We start from the raw sequence: 15752 nt of genomic DNA on the forward strand, positions 1-15752 counted from the left end.
GCGTGGAATATTGGTATATAAGGAATTAACATCCATAGTTACCAAGACAGCCTCTGGAGGAATTTTCATGCCCTCCACCTTATTAATGAAGTCACTAGTGTCTTTCAAATATGAAGGAATCCTGATGACTAGAGGAAGGAGAAAATAGTCCAGATACTGCGATACAGGTTCCAAAATGGAATTAGAACCCGAGACAATTGGGCGACCAGGAGGTGGAAAACCAGGTTTGTGTATTTTAGGAAGCATATAGATTACAGGAACTCGTGGATATGGGTTCTGAAGGAATTTTGAGTTTTTTTCATTAATCAGGCCCAAAAGCATCGCTTCAGTTACCGTGGTAATAAATAGATGAAATATGTTTAGTAGGGTCATAGGGAATAGGTTTATAACAAGAAGAATCTTGTAATTGTCTATGAACTTCTTGCATGTAATCTTCCTTGTCAAGTACCACAATGGCACCACCCTTGTCTGCGTCCTTAATCGCTGTAGACTGATCTTTAGCTAATTCTTTCAAAATGTTCTGATCCTTCCTTGATAGATTGTACTACCCTTTCATGGGCCTATGTTCAATACATTCTATATCACCAAGGACCATCTGTTCAAACACCTGAATATGGGTGTTTGAACAGTTGGTATAAATCTCGAACTGCGTTGGAATGGAGAAGATCTTGACTGTTCACTTTCACCAAAGAACTCCCTCAATTTTAGTTGTCGAATAAGTAAAAAAAAAATCAACACCAGTATGAAAGGCATTATATCCAGGTGTGGGAACAAAACTCAATCCCAAATTCAAAAGTCTAATTTCATCCTGGGATATTTCCCAGGATGATAAATTAACGACTAAATCCTGTTGTGCACCTTGTGTCATGGACAAACAGAGGAAAAATTACTTCTAGATGGGCATGATCTTATCAACTGAGTGTTTCTACTGGGACCTTCATCACCCAAAGTTGCGGATCTATTATGCATCCATCCATCTTTCATGGTCCATGTACAGGAGCCCTCAGAGACTGTAACTCCAGCAACAATGACTCTGAGGAGGCACTAGAACCACTCACTGGTCCTTCTAAACTGGGACCCACTGCCTTGTACCCCATGTCCTATCTCTGTGACCCCAGGAGGTGCCAATGCCCCTGACTCTGAGGAGAGGACTTCAGACCCCTCTAATGACTAGAGAGACCCTGAGGAGCTGTCCCCAACCAGCTCCTTTCTCCTCCAGCCATCTGTCCCCAGGAGAAACTAAGGACTTCAGAGAAAAGGTTGCTGGCCCTTGAACAGTCAGATGCAGCACCTGAGGGGATGGAGCTTTCTTAAAGACTCTCCCAGCCTGCCTATAAAATCCTGCCAGGTGCTCTCAGTCAGTGCTGAAGTAACTTGTTAGTTCTTTAGTTTCAGATTGCTGCCCAAGGTCTGGATCTAACTCTAGTCTCAGATGTAACCAAGACCCCTCTTCCATGTTGTGTCTCCTTGCCTGAGACATGGCCTAGAGCAGGGGGCAGATTTCCTGATGCAGCAGGACATCATCCAGCCTTGAGTTTTCCACCCATCTTCTGTCTGACTTTGGATCTGTTGTATATCCAGCCTAGAAATTGTCTAGCTAATCTTGTTATCCAGTTAAGACATGCAATTCCTTCCTTCCAAGTTAATACAGTTGCAGTTTGTTTGATTCATGGAGAAGAAAGAGCCATATGATCTGAGAGTTAGAAACACCACTGTTTTCCCATCATTTTATCCCCTGTCATCCACTCAGCAAGGCAAACAAACTACAGTACAAATTTGGAGATAGCTATGTAATACTTGCTGTAGTAGCAAAGTATCCCTGTTTCCCACCCCCTCAATAACTCCCTAGGAGCAGGTAAAGCACCAACGAATGCAGAATGAGCAGTTATCAGCCAGCTTCATTCCCTCTTGATTTCTTGCTCCTCAGTTCAGGTTCTCCTCTGAGCAGTTATATCATCCTACACAATTCACAAGCAGAAGGCATAGCTGAACTGAACAGTTCCATGCAGATGCTAAGCTAAATGCCAAAAGACGTTGCTCCAGAAAAACTCAAGGAACTTCTGCTGGACTTTTGCAGGTGGGTGAGAATTTGAAATCAGTTGAGGGTGTATTATTATTTTTCTTCCAAATGGCAAGTATAAGACTATTTATGTCTCATACCCCAAAAAAGCTCATGTATGTCTATATTAGGGATGTGCCTTGGATTTGGCCCTCACTGAATCGGATCCATTTGGACAATTTCGGGTGCTTCCTGAGGCGACACAGGCTTCCCTCCGATGAGGGAAGTTGGACCACGCACAAGGCTTCATTCAGTATTCCACTTCAAAAACGCAGGCAGTGTGTCTCCAGTAATCGCATATTTTGCTTTCTTTCCCTAAATGCTGATGAAAGGGGGATGGTTGAAAGACTGACAGGTCAGCCTTCTGATCATAGGGCACATTTTATCAGAGGCTCTCCAATCTCCGTGCCTTGGGGAAAAGCCAGCGGTGTATCATATCCAAAATATGAATTAGTAACGAAGCCTTATTCTGAAGTGGCTTTGACTCTGCCACCTTCAGAGAAAAACCTGCTTCAACTAAGGACCCAACAGAATCGGACTGAAGCTACCCAATTCTGCTCGAGGTTCAGGGTGTGTATAAAACCTATGCCCATTCTTCTCCTCTCTCTGCGATAATACAGACCCCTCCCCCAAGTACCAATTTCTTGGTTGAATCCAGACTTACATAAGTGCAACTGGACTAGCAGAAATGGACTTCCCCACCCCTCCCCAACACACCTGCCCCCTCCAGCCCCCTGAAAATGCTACACAAATGGTTGGTGGACCCTGCTGAATGGACTGAACTGTGGTGTGGGGAAAGGGAATGCCCAAAAATCATGTAGAGCCACTTTCCTTGAACCTAGAGCTCTTCCATCCACAGAAAGCAGATCCTGGATTCAATGCTCCATCTGCCCATCTGCCCTTTCTCCTCCTAAATACATTGCCTGCATGACTACCCCACCTGCTTTTCAGTGGCTAGACTGCTGATGAACAAAATCAAGGGTAGTGTGTGGCATCCTACACAGGCTTATTCTGTAATTGTCCATCCCTGACTGCCCATGAGCATCATAGCTGAGTGGTATAGCATGCAGGAGATCCCAAGTTCAATCCATTTAATAGGATCAGGTAATAGGTGATGGGAAAAACCTGTGCTGGAAACCCAGGAGAGCTTCTGCCACTCAAAGTTGACAATATTGGGTTAAATGGACAAATAATGTAACAAGGACACTTCTTACATTCCTGTCCAGTTGACCACCATCTCGAAATGTGATTAGTATATTGTAGGGGAGTGCAGAAGGGCACTTCTTATTGGAAGGAAGTGACTTTGTCTCTCTGTGAGCACTGTGATGCAAACTAAAGGAAATGGTGACCTCCTCTTTACAGGTCCTTCGCACATAGCTGGGAAACATCTTTATTCTCCAGTTTCCAAAATCAGCATCCAGATCTCTTATTCCTTGCAGAGTAGATTACCACCAGGATTTGAGTTACAAACTACCATTCTGGAAAAGACAGTGGCCTTCTGGCTTAGCATTGTGTCTCCTGAGAGTGACCGGACAGACACTTTTGAGAGGATTCCAAAAACAGGCCTTGATGGCATTAGCAGCCCAGGGGTGGACAGACACTAGATCTCCAGGTGGTTGGGACGTCAACTGTCAGCAAGGGGCTGGAGGAGGGACTGCTGTGATAAAGAGGGGGCAGGGAAGTCTTCCTCCATCTGTGCACTTCACCCAGCATAAACCTGGATCCAACCCATTTTTTTAGTTATGGCAGGTAGGATGGATAATGTTGGCACCACTAAGCTTGGGGGACGAGCTGACATTGCTAGTACCCAAACAGGAGAAGAGACAGCTGACACACTTTTCTTCACTTTATCTGAGGCTGATGGATGTTGCTCATTACTGTCTTCTTCCTTTCTCCCCAATTTTCTCATGCATAGGAAAAAAGTGAATGGCGTGGGAAAACAAGACGATGCTGACTAAGTTTGTCCTACTGGGCTTCTCCCAATCCTGGGATGCCCAACTCATCTTATTTGTCTTCCTCCTCCTGCTCTACACAGCCACCCTCTTCAGCAACATTCTCATCCTCTTGGCCATTTCCCAGGAACGACGCCTTTTTGATTCTCCCATGTTCTTTCTGCTGGGCAACCTGGCTTTCCTGGACCTCTGCTTGTCTTCCTTTGCCACTCCCAGGGCTCTCTTTGATTTCCTTGCCCAACACCAAACCATCTCTTTCCAGGGCTGCATGGCACAAATTTTCTTCCTCCACCTCTTTGGAGGTAGCGAGATGCTCCTGCTGATGGTTATGGCTTATGACCGATATGTGGCCATCTGCCATCCTCTCCGCTATGCCTCCCTCATGAGCAGGCGTCATTGCATATGGCTTGTACTAGCCTCCTGGACTGGTGGGTTCCTCCACACCAGTGTGCAATTGGGTTTCACCATTAGTGTGCCCTTCTGTGGTCCCAATCATTTGGACAGCTTCTTCTGTGACATCCCCTTGATCATCAAGTTGGCCTGCGTAGACACTTACCCCCTGGAGGTGATGATGGTGACCAACAGTGGCATCTTGTCACTGGTGTGTTTTATTGCCTTGCTTTTCTCCTACAGACTCATTCTGTCTACAATCTGTTCCCGGGTCAATGCTGAGTGGAGCTCTAAGGCACTCTCCACATGTAGCTCTCACTTCATTGTGATCACGATGTACTTCGGACCTTGCATATTTATTTACCTTCGCCCATACACTCATTTCTGGATGGATAAAATAATCTCTGTCTTCTATACAACTGTCACCCCCTTTCTGAATCCAACTGTCTATGCTCTGAAGAACAGGGAAATGAAAGCTGCCATGTGGAGGTTGTTGGCAAGACATTCTGGACAGATCTCTGCTGAGATTCCTGCCATTACAGTACGAGGAATGTCCTGTTGGAGACACAAGAGGAAGAGCCTTCCAGGCAGGCTTGGCCTTAAGTCAATGTCAATGTCAATGTCACTGTTATATGTTGTATAATTCAGGGGTTGTATTGTGGAGGGATTGATGGGAAATAAACAGCTATGACAACAGTCTGAGCCAATAAATAATATGGAATTCACATTAAGGACAAGGATGACCTCCTCCATTTTCCTACATCTAAATATCCTTTTATGTACATGAAATGAAGTCCTTGATATCTGGTCACCTTCAGTTGCCCCCACCTCCCTGTACCAGGTATGGCTCCTCACGCTTTCTCAATTAGGGAATTAAGTTTTTAAAATATAAATGCTATGAATATGTCTGTGTTTGTGTGTGTAAAAGTAGCCATTCCTTCCATCAACAGCCAGTATAATGCTCTTACTTTTTAGCCTTAAATTAGTACAGTAGATGTAACTTTCCGCTATGAACTCACCAAAAACCCAAGGTCTCCACAGAAGGCCCTGTGTACTCTTCGTTAACGGGGCACTGCATTTAAGGTTTACAAATGATAGTTTGAAACCATGTCTTAGAAGTGCACTTTTGGGTTGGATCCAGACTCTGTCACCCTTAGGGTAGGCCCACTGAAGTCAGTGGGACTTAAGTTTGACTAATTAATGTCATACAATATAGTGAAGGGAAGCCAGAAGGAAGCAGTGTAAAAATGTATCATTGAAAAGACATGGGAGGGATCTATCTATAAGTAGTCCAGCACCAAATAAGCAAAAGCACTTTTACTAAAATGCTAGTGAACAGACCTGGCTTCTCACGGGTTGGAAGAGGCCTTTGTTTGATACAACAAAACCTTCAAGAAATGTTGCTCAGCTATCCAAGTTGAACACACTGTACCACTTCATCGGAGAGAAGCCACACCCATGGGCACCCCTAGGAATGGCCACTGCCATGATGCACCCCTGTAGAAAAGGGTATGCTCACTCCCTTCCCCAAAGTGGTGCTACCCCACAACTATGTAGGGGGTCACCATATAACTCTGTCTGTTGGCCAGCCAATCTCCCACGGCTTCAAACTGTAGGGACTGCAGGAATGCTTAATGAAGTCTGCCAGGTTGTGACTGAAGAAGGAATGGCAGGTTTCAACCACACTGACACATTTAAATTAATTAAAATTGATTAATGAGTTTTAAAAACTGAATAATCCTGTGATGCACACTGCTATGGTCTCCTTAGTATGACTTATACGTTTCAGGTGTCTAGGTTTCGTGTTGTTGCAGCTATGGCTCTGACCAGACAGACACTCACACATCCCCTTTGATTATTATAGGTGCTTCTCCTATTCCTTTATTCTGGAACATAGATCAAAGGAAGTCTCCAGGTGCAAAAAAGCAACAACTGCAGGTTCACTTCAAATGAATACCCAGGATTCATAGCAGTTCAAACGGGAGTGGACGGTGGCTTGATCTGGATCCACTGGTAGATCTCTGGGTGATTTCCAGTAGATTGTCAAGGATTTCTGACTCCCAAATATGTATGAACATAATAGTATATATGAATCCCTGAGAAGATCCCAGGGAGAGATCTCAACACAGTCCAATCCAGAAAGGTACTACATTCCAGGCATTTTGGTAGGATTCCGAGCAACCATAGGCACTTAAGTTTATGATCCTCCTTTAAAGTTTCTTGCTATGTAGCGATTTGCTTTCTTCTGCTTTGTTAATTTCCTCCTGCTTAATGAAGTCTTTAGCCTTCAACAATTGGTGTGTTTATTGTTTCTGAATCCTAAAATGAACCCTCGCCTCTGGACAACACAACCCTAAAAGAGAATGCCTGGTACTATGATAACTGTTTACAACCTATGACACCCCAAGATGACCGCATCCCATCAGCTATGCATGGTGGCCTGTCTGGCACTATGAAAATGGAACAGTGTTGTGTGTCAAGCACTTGGCAAGCCACAATATGGGCAGCATTTGGCTTGGGGGGTTGTAAATTGTGCACATGGGTTTATGATCTAGTGGCCAAGTTTGGGACATTTAGGATATGTTTGAAGGCTTCCTGTGTATGTGCAAAAGCAGTGCCTTGCTTGGGCGGGGGGTTGGGGCCCATTCCTCAGTCCTGAAAGCCCTCAGTGTGGGTGGATGGACAGGATCAACATTGGGGAATCCTTCGCAAGTTGAAATGGGGGACACTAATCCCAGATAATGTCTTTAGTCAGCTACTAGTGAGGCTGCCTTGGATACCATTACCTAAGGACATTTTGAGAAGAAAAGAACTTTTAGCAACACTGTAGATAGTCAATCAGGCTCATGAGCCATTCCACCTATGTCTGTAAAATTAATTGCCCATAATCTTTGACCCACCCAGCATTATTTCTTATCCTTTGGCGGTACCGGAAGGCAGATTCCCCTGTGACTTCACAAAAGGAAAGAGATTATTAAATCTTGCACTGACATTTCCCCAAATAAAGACCAAATGATGGGTTGTTTTCTTTTTTCCTGCACATGCTCAGAGGTTAATTATTCTTTTTGTGTGTTCCAGGGCTAAATCCCTGACATTCAAGTTCACTTTCATGGTGGAGTTCCAATTAATCCTGGCTCAAGTGAATCTACCTACCTACCTATCCACCCATTCATTCATTCATTCATTCATCCATCCAGCTGCCATGGTTCAGCACTAGGGGCCCAGATACTGAAGCCTCCAGCCACAGTGACTCTTAGGAGGCACCAGTCCCAGTCCCTAGTCCTTCTGAACTGGGGCCCACTGCCTTGGACCCCATGACCTATTTGTGTAATCCCAGGAAGTGCCACTGCCCTCTGACTTTGAGGAGTGGACTTCACATTCCTCTAGTGACCAGGGAGACCCTGAAGAACTGCCCCAACCAGCTCCTTCCTCCTTCACCCTTCACTCCCCAGCAGAAACCAATTCCTGGTTTCTTCACATCTTCAAATTTTCAAATCTTCAAAGATCATGCCTGAATTAGGAGAAGAAGAAAAAACATTGTGGAGAAGCCATGATTCTTCAAAGATAACACCTCAATTTAAAAAACAACAACAGCCGAAGCGGCGGATAGAAGGGGGTAAAACTTAGTCTCATTTGAAGGGATAGAACAACCCCCTGCTCAATGCAGGAAGCCTGATTCCCAGGCAGTCACCCATCCAACTACTGACGGGGACGATGTGAAGCTTCAGATCTTCAAAGATGCCAGCAGCCCCCTCCCCAAACGCAAGCACTGGGTGCTGCTGCCACTGCCCCTCTTCCTCACACCGGCTGACAAGGGCTAGCTCGGGGGAAAGAGCATTGGCAGACACACCCCAGCCACTTGCCCTGGCCTCCAGCAGGTGGGGGTGCCTCCTTCTTCCCTCCACCCACACCTGCTGCAGCAGCGGCAGCAAGGGACAAGCTGATCATTTTCCCCAAGGCCAGGAAAACATGCGGAAAACGACAAGCCTCTCCCATGCCACTGCTGCACAGTGGGTGTGGAATCAGTAGAAACAGGAAGAGTTTCTGATCCTCCAATGAGAGCCGCCATCTTTAAGAGCAGCAAAATAGCACAGCACTCGAGTGTGAACTGAGCTCACGCATTTGATGAAAGACCGCAGCGGGGAAAATGGCTGAGTGTGGATAATCACGTTTTAATGCGAGAGCATTTAAACTGACAGGACACTGAATTCGTTGCTATGGCAGGCACGATATAAATCAGCCCTCAGTGCTGGAGTAACTTGTTATTTCTCTTGCTCCAAGACTGCTGTCCAAGGTCCTGATCTAACTCTAGTCTCAGACATGACCAAGCCCCCTCTCCTATCTCCTGCCTCTATGCCTGAGATGTCGCCCAGAGCAGTCGGCAGAATTCCTGATGTAGCATGACACCATCCATCCTCTAGTTTCCCATCCATCTTCTGTCCTTGTACCTATTGCATAGCACAGAAATCTTCTAACTAATCTTGTTATTTTTATTTATTTATTTATTTATTTATTTCTATACCGCCCAATAGCCAAAGCTCTCTGGGTGGTTCACAAAAATTAAAACCAAATGGCACACAATAAAACAATTTAAAATATATACAACATTAAAACCACAATATAACAATACAACCACAATAAAACCTAGCAGCATGCAGGAGTTTAAAATACAGATTTAAAACAGCAAAGCTAAAAATTTAGAAAGCTAAAATGCTAAAATGCCTGGGAAAATAAAAAGGTCTTCACCTGGCGCCAAAAGGAATACAATGTAGATGCCAGGCGAACCTCACTAGGGAGCTCATTCCAGAGCCGGGGTGCCACAGGAGAAAAAGCCCTCCTCCTAGTAGCCACCCGCCTCACTTCCTTTGGCAGAGGCTCACGGAGAAGGGCCCCTTATTGTTATTGACTTAACATGCACTATTCCTCCCATCCAAATTAGTACAGTTGCAGGTTATTCAATTGGTGGAGGATGTGGAAACACATAATTAGAGGGGGGGGGGACTGTTTTCCTCCATCTTTTTTGATCCCCTGCCATTTACCCAACATGGCAAACCAACAACCATGCATCTTTAAAGATAGCTGTGTAATGCTTGCTGTAGTAGCAAAGTATCACTGCCCCGCTGCCGCTCACTAACTCCCTAGGAGCAGGTAAGGCACCAACAAATGAAGTCCCCCTCCAAAAGAATGAGCAATTATCACCCAACTCCATTCCTTCTTGTTTTGTTGCTCCTTAGTTCATCTTGTCCTCTGAGCAGTTACATCATTGCACACCATTTGCAGGCAGAAGAGGTAGCTGGATTTGAACAGTTCCATGCTGATGCTAAGCTCAACTTCAGAAGAAGTTGCTCCAGAAAACCTCAAGGAAGTGGAGTTTGCAGGTGAGTGAGAACTTTAAACCAGTTGAGAGTGTCTGTGCATTTTTTCCAATAGGCAGATGTAAGACTATTTATGTCTCATACCCCAAGACAGCTTGTATATATTAAGGATGTGTGCTAGATTCAGCCCAAGCTAAACAAGGCACCTTTGGACTATTTGTGGTGTTTAGAGAGGAAAAGCAGGCTTCCCTCCAAAGAGAACCAAACTGAAGATGAAGCTTGCATGAGGTTTCATTAGTGATTCTGCCTCAGAAAGAGAGTGTGTGTCCAAAAGTAGTATGTTTTGCTTTCTTTCCCAAAAAGCTGATGAAGAGGGGAGGGAGGAGGAAGGCTATTGAGTGGCCTCCTAATCTTTGGGACACATTTTACCAGGGGCTTTTCAATCACTGTGCCTTGGGGGAGGGCAAGGCATGTACCATATCTGAAACATGATTCAGTAATGAAGGCTTGTTCTCCAGTGACCTTAATTCTGTTGAATTTGGAGGACAGCCTGCTTCAACTTGGAACCCAACAGAACTGGATTACAGTTCAGAAGTTCAGTCCACTTCTGCTGAGGGTTCAGGGTTTGCCTGAATTTGGTTCATCCCCCAACACACACACACACACACACACACACACACACACCACTCTGTATTACTGAAGATGCCTCAAAGCAGCAATTTCTGGGTTGGATCCAGATTTAAGCATGGGAAGAAATAGACTGGCAGAAGTAGACTTCTCCTTCCTCTCCTCCTCACATCAGCCCAAGCCCCTTGAAAATGCTCTACAGATGGTTAGGGGACCCTGCAGAATGGGGTGATCTGTGATGTGGGGACAAGGGGATCCCTCCAAATCAGGCAGAGGCACTTTCTTTGAGCCAAAAGCCCTTCCATCCACGGAAGCCAGATCCTGGATCTAACACTCTATCTGCCAGTCTTCTCTTTCCCCTTCTAAAGCCAGTTCCCCACATGGCTACAACGCACGCATGTATGTATGCACCAGTAGGCCTAGAGCACCATTTGCCACTGCCAATACTCAGACAGGAGCAAAGGCAGCAGACACAGAGATATACTTTGCTAAATTAATCTGATGCTATGATGGAAGTCACTTATTCCTATCTCCTTTGTCCTTTCCCGATTTTCTCATGGATAGGAAAGAAGTTAATGGCATGGGGAAACAAGACAATGCTGACTGAGTTTGTCCTGCTGGGCTTCTCCCAATCCTGGGATGTCCAACTCCTTTGATTTGTCTTCTTCCTCCTCCTCTACATGGCTACCCTCTTCAGCAACATTCTCATCCTCTTGGCCATTTCCTGGGAATGACGCCTTTTTGATTCTCCCATGTTCTTTCTGCTGGGCAACCTGGCTTTCCTGGACCTCTGCTTGTCTTCCTTTGCCACTCCCAGGGCTCTCTTTGATTGCCTTGCCCAACACCAAACCATCTCTTTCCAGAGCTGCATGACACAAATTTTCTTCCTCCACCTCTTTGGAGGTAGCGAGATGCTCCTGCTGATGGTTATGGCTTATGACCGGTACGTGACCATCTGCCATCCTCTCCACTATGCCTCCCTCATGAGCAGGCATCATTGCTTGGGGTTTGTGCTAGCCTCATGGGCTGGTGGGCTCCTCCACACCAGTGTGCAATTGAGTTTTACCATTAGCGCACCCTTCTGTGGTCCCAATCATGTGGACAACTTCTTCTGTGACATCCCCTTGGTCATCACGTTGGCCTGCATGGACACTTACCCCCTGGAGGTCATGATGTTGACCAACAGTGGCATCTTGTCACTGGTTTCTTTCATTGCCTTGCTTTTCTCCTACAGACTCATTCTGTCTACAATCTGTTCCCAGGCCAATGCTGAGCAGAGCTCCAAGGCGCTCTCCACATGTAGCTCTCACTTCATTGTGATCACCCTGTACTTTGGACCCTGTATGTTTATTTACCTGTGCCCATATGCTCATTTCTCTGAGGATAAAAAGCTCTCTGTCTTCTGTACAACTGTCACCCCCTTTCTGAATCCAACTGTCTATGCTCTGAAGAACAGGGAGATTCAGGCTGCCATAGGGAGGTTGTTGGCAAGACATTCTGGACAGTTCTCCACTCAGATCCCTGCCATTACAGCAGGAAGGCTGGCCAATTGGAGACACAAGAGGAACATCCTTCCATGCAGACTTGGTCTTAAGTCTGTGTCACTGTTACATGTTGTATAATTTGGAGATTGTAGATAAGGTGACCATCACCAAAAAGAGGAAATGCATTGCCAAAAAAGAGGACAAAAAGGGACAGATTTACATAAATTTACAGATGAAAATGTATATGTATAGGTGCAAATTTGGAAATAACAGTTATTTAACTAAAAGTACAAGACAGCTCACCATAGTGGAGAAGACTGGCCAGGTGACCTCTGTGCCAGCTCAGTCTGCTCTCCAGGTGCTAAATCTTGATGGGCAACTTCAAGGCCTCTGCTCTCCCATTCTTATGGTTCTTTGACTTTAAACCCGACTCAGACTGGGCAGCTCATCAAACAGAGGACACCCTCAAATAGAGGACTGCCCTCTACCACTGCTCCAAAATAAAGGACTGTCTCCTGTAGTGAAGGACACCTGGCCACTCTAATTGTAGTGCTGAAGGATTGATGGGAAATAAACAGCCATCACAGTATGGATTTCAGGTTCAGGATAATGACGACCTCCTCCACTTTCCGAAATCTAACTCTCCTGTTGATGTGCTGTGAAATGAAGTCCTTGCTATTTGATGCACCTTTGGTTCCCCCCTCCTCCTTTGTGCCAGGCATGACTCCTCCTGTTTCCAGATTAAGGTGTGAAGTTTCAAAAATATAAATGCTATTTTATATAAAGAATTTTATATAAAGTAACGTGTGTGTGTGTGTGTGAGAGAGAGAGAGAGAGAGAAGCAATTCCTTCTATTAATAGCAATTATAGTAGTCCTAATTTTTAGCCTTATTTTAGTACAGTAGACTTAACTTTCTGCCCTGAATTAGTAAAACAAACAAAAAATCAGAGGTCTCTACAAAAGGTCTCGTGAACTGCTGAGATACCACATTTCAGGTTCACAAATGATTCTTTGGACTCTTATCTTAAAAATGCACTTTTGGGGTCCAGACCTAGGCATACATAGAGTGGACCCATTGAAATCTCACTGGGACGTAGGTTTGACAAAATAGAATCACATGGTATAGTGAAGTGAAGCAGCATATAAATGTATCAGACAAAATAGTCGGGAGAGATCTATAAGTAGTCTGGTCAAGAATTAGCAGAGTTGCTTTTCTTACAATATTAGTGAACAAACCTGGCTTCACGTTGGTTGGCAGAGCCCCTGATTTGGTACAGCCAAGCCTTCAAGCAATGTGGGCCAGCCGACAAAGTTGGACGCATTGTGCCGGACCCATCTGAGTGAAGCCATGCCTGCCTGCTGGCACCCCTAGGCATGGCCCCTGCCACAGTGCCCCGTTATAGCCCCCTGAGGGAACGGTCTGCCCACTCCATTCCCCTGCAGGGTCTACCCCAAAGCAGGGGGAAGGACAGCCAAATAACTCTGTCCCTCAGCCTGGCAATCCCACCTGGCTTCAGACTGCATGGACTGCAAAGCTATGAGTTGGTATGGGAAGTCTGCTACTTACTGACTGAAGACCATAGTGCGGGTTTCAAAAGTGTGGACATATTAAAATTAATTAAAATTAATTTATAACCTTTAAAAACTAAATAACCCTGAGTTGTCACCTCTAGGGGCCCCTTAGTATGCATACCAAGTTTCAGGTGTCTGGACTTTAAGGTCCTGGAGCTACGGTACAGGCAGACAGAAACACATCCTCTTTTATCATTATAAATACATATACTTCTTTTTTTTAAGGTGGGAACGTAGAACAAAGGAAGACTTCAGGTGCGGAAAAAGCAACTGTAGGTTCACTTCAAATTAAGACCAGGCATTCATAACAGTCCAAACAGTAGTGGGCAGAAGTCTGATCTGGATCTATTGATAGATCTCAGCGTGATTTGTACATTTCTGACTCCAAGCTATTTCACAACAGCAGCAACAAAATGAATGAATACAGTATACCACTGAAATGAAGAAAGCTTGGGGTAACCAGGAGTGGATTTTTATGTTGAAGGACTATGAGCTCTGTTCATTCCCGGTACAAATCCCTGGGCTGAGAACTCTTTGATTCTAAGTGTATGTCTTTTGGGAATCAGCGAACTAAAATGGACAGGAATGGGCGAATTTAATTCAGGTGACTATCATATCTACTACTGTGGGCAAGAATCCCTTAGAAGAAATGGAGTAGCACTCATAGTCAACAAAAGGGTGGGAAAAGCAGTACTGGGGTACAATCTTAAAAACGATAGAATGATCTCAGTATGAATCCAAGGCAAACCATTCAACATCACAGTAATTCAAATCTATGCCCCAACCACTGAGGCCGAAGAAGCTGAGGTTGATCGGTTCTATGAAGACCTACAACACCTTCTAGAACTAACACCAAAAAAAGATGTCCTCTTCATCATAGGGGATTGGAATGCTAAAGTAGGAAGTCAAGAAATCACCGGGATAACAGGCAGGCATGGCCTTGGTGTACAAAATGAAGCAGGACAAAAGCTAATAGAGTTTTGCCAAGAGAACACGCTGATCATAGCAAACACTCTTTTCCAACTGCACAAGAGGCGACTCTACACATGGACATCACCAGATGGTCAATATCGAAATCAGATTGATTATGTCCTTTGCAGTCAAAGATGGAGAAGCTCTATACAGTCAGTAAAAACAATACCTGGAGCTGACTGTGGCTCAGATAGTGAGCTTCTTGTTGCAAAATTTCAGCTTAAATTAAAGAACGTAGGGAAAACCACTAAACCATTCATGTATGACCTAAATCATATCCCTGATGAATATACAGTGGAGGTGAGGAATAGATTTCAGGGATTAGACCTGATAGGCAGAGTGCCTGAGGAACTATGGACGGGGGTCCATAACATTGTTCAGGAGGCAGCAACAAAATCCATCCCAAAGAAAAAGAAATGCAAGAAAGCAAAGTGGCTGTCTGATGAGGCTTTACAAGTAGCTGAGGAAAGAAGGGAAGTGAAAAGCAAGGCAGAAAGGGGAAGATATATCCAACTGAATGCAGAGTTCCAGAGAATAGCAAGGAGAGAGAAGGCCTTCTTAAATGAACAATGCAAAGAAATCAAGGAAAACAACAGAATGGGAAAGACTAGAGATCTCTTCAAGAAAATCGGAGATCTCAAGGGAACGTTTTGTGCAAAGACGGGCATGATAAAGGACAAAGAAGGCAGGGACCTAACAGAAGCAGATGAGATTAAGAAGAGGTGGCAAGAATACACAGAAGAACTATACAGGAAAGATCTGAATGTCCCTGATAGCCATGATAGTGCGGTCACTGAACTTGAGCCGGACATCCTCGAGAGTGAAGTCAAGTGGGCCTTAGGAAGCATTAGTAACAACAAAGCTAGCGGAGATGACAGTATTCCAGCCGAGCTATTTAAAATCCTAAAAGATGATGCTGTTAAAGTGCTGCATTCAATATGCCAACAAATTTGGAACACTCAACAATGGCCGCAAGACTGGAAAAGGTCAGTTTACATTCCAATTCCAAAGAAGGGCAATGCCAAAGAGTGTTCAAACTACCGCACAATTGCGCTCATTTCACATGCCAGCAAGGTGATGCTCAAAATCCTACAAGCTAGGCTTCAGCAGTATGCGAACCGAGAACTACCGGAAGTACAAGCTGGGTTCCGAAGAGGCAGAGGAACTAGAGATCAAATCGCCAACATTCGCTGCATCATGGAGAAAGCAAGAGAATTCCAGAAAAACGTCTATTTCTGCTTCATTCACTACGCTACAGCCTTTGATTGTGTGGATCACAACAAAATGTGGCAAATTCTTAAAGTGATGGGAGTACCAGACCACTTTATCTGTCTCCTGAGAAACCTGTACGAGGGTCAAGAAGCAACAGTAAGAACCAGA

At 44.8% G+C, this 15752-nt stretch overlaps 1 protein-coding gene and 1 pseudogene across 1 annotated transcript; both read left to right on the forward strand.

Moving 5' to 3' along the window:
• Positions 1 to 3985: 3985 nt before the first annotated feature.
• Positions 3986 to 6017, forward strand: LOC146342444 (olfactory receptor 4K3-like). Its single transcript, XM_084807843.1, has 2 exons — positions 3986 to 4942; positions 5991 to 6017. Exons 1-2 carry the CDS (start codon positions 3986 to 3988, stop codon positions 6015 to 6017), a joined length of 984 nt encoding a protein of 327 aa, XP_084663969.1.
• A 4901-nt stretch (positions 6018 to 10918) lies between these two features.
• Positions 10919 to 11965, forward strand: LOC146342445 (olfactory receptor 4K3-like; annotated as a pseudogene).
• The last annotated feature ends 3787 nt before the right edge of the window (positions 11966 to 15752 follow it).

The sequence above is a fragment of the Heloderma suspectum genome, chromosome 6, assembly GCF_057233095.1.
Source record: "Heloderma suspectum isolate Gila_16-S chromosome 6, 16-S_ref, whole genome shotgun sequence".
NCBI lineage: Eukaryota > Metazoa > Chordata > Lepidosauria > Squamata > Helodermatidae > Heloderma > Heloderma suspectum.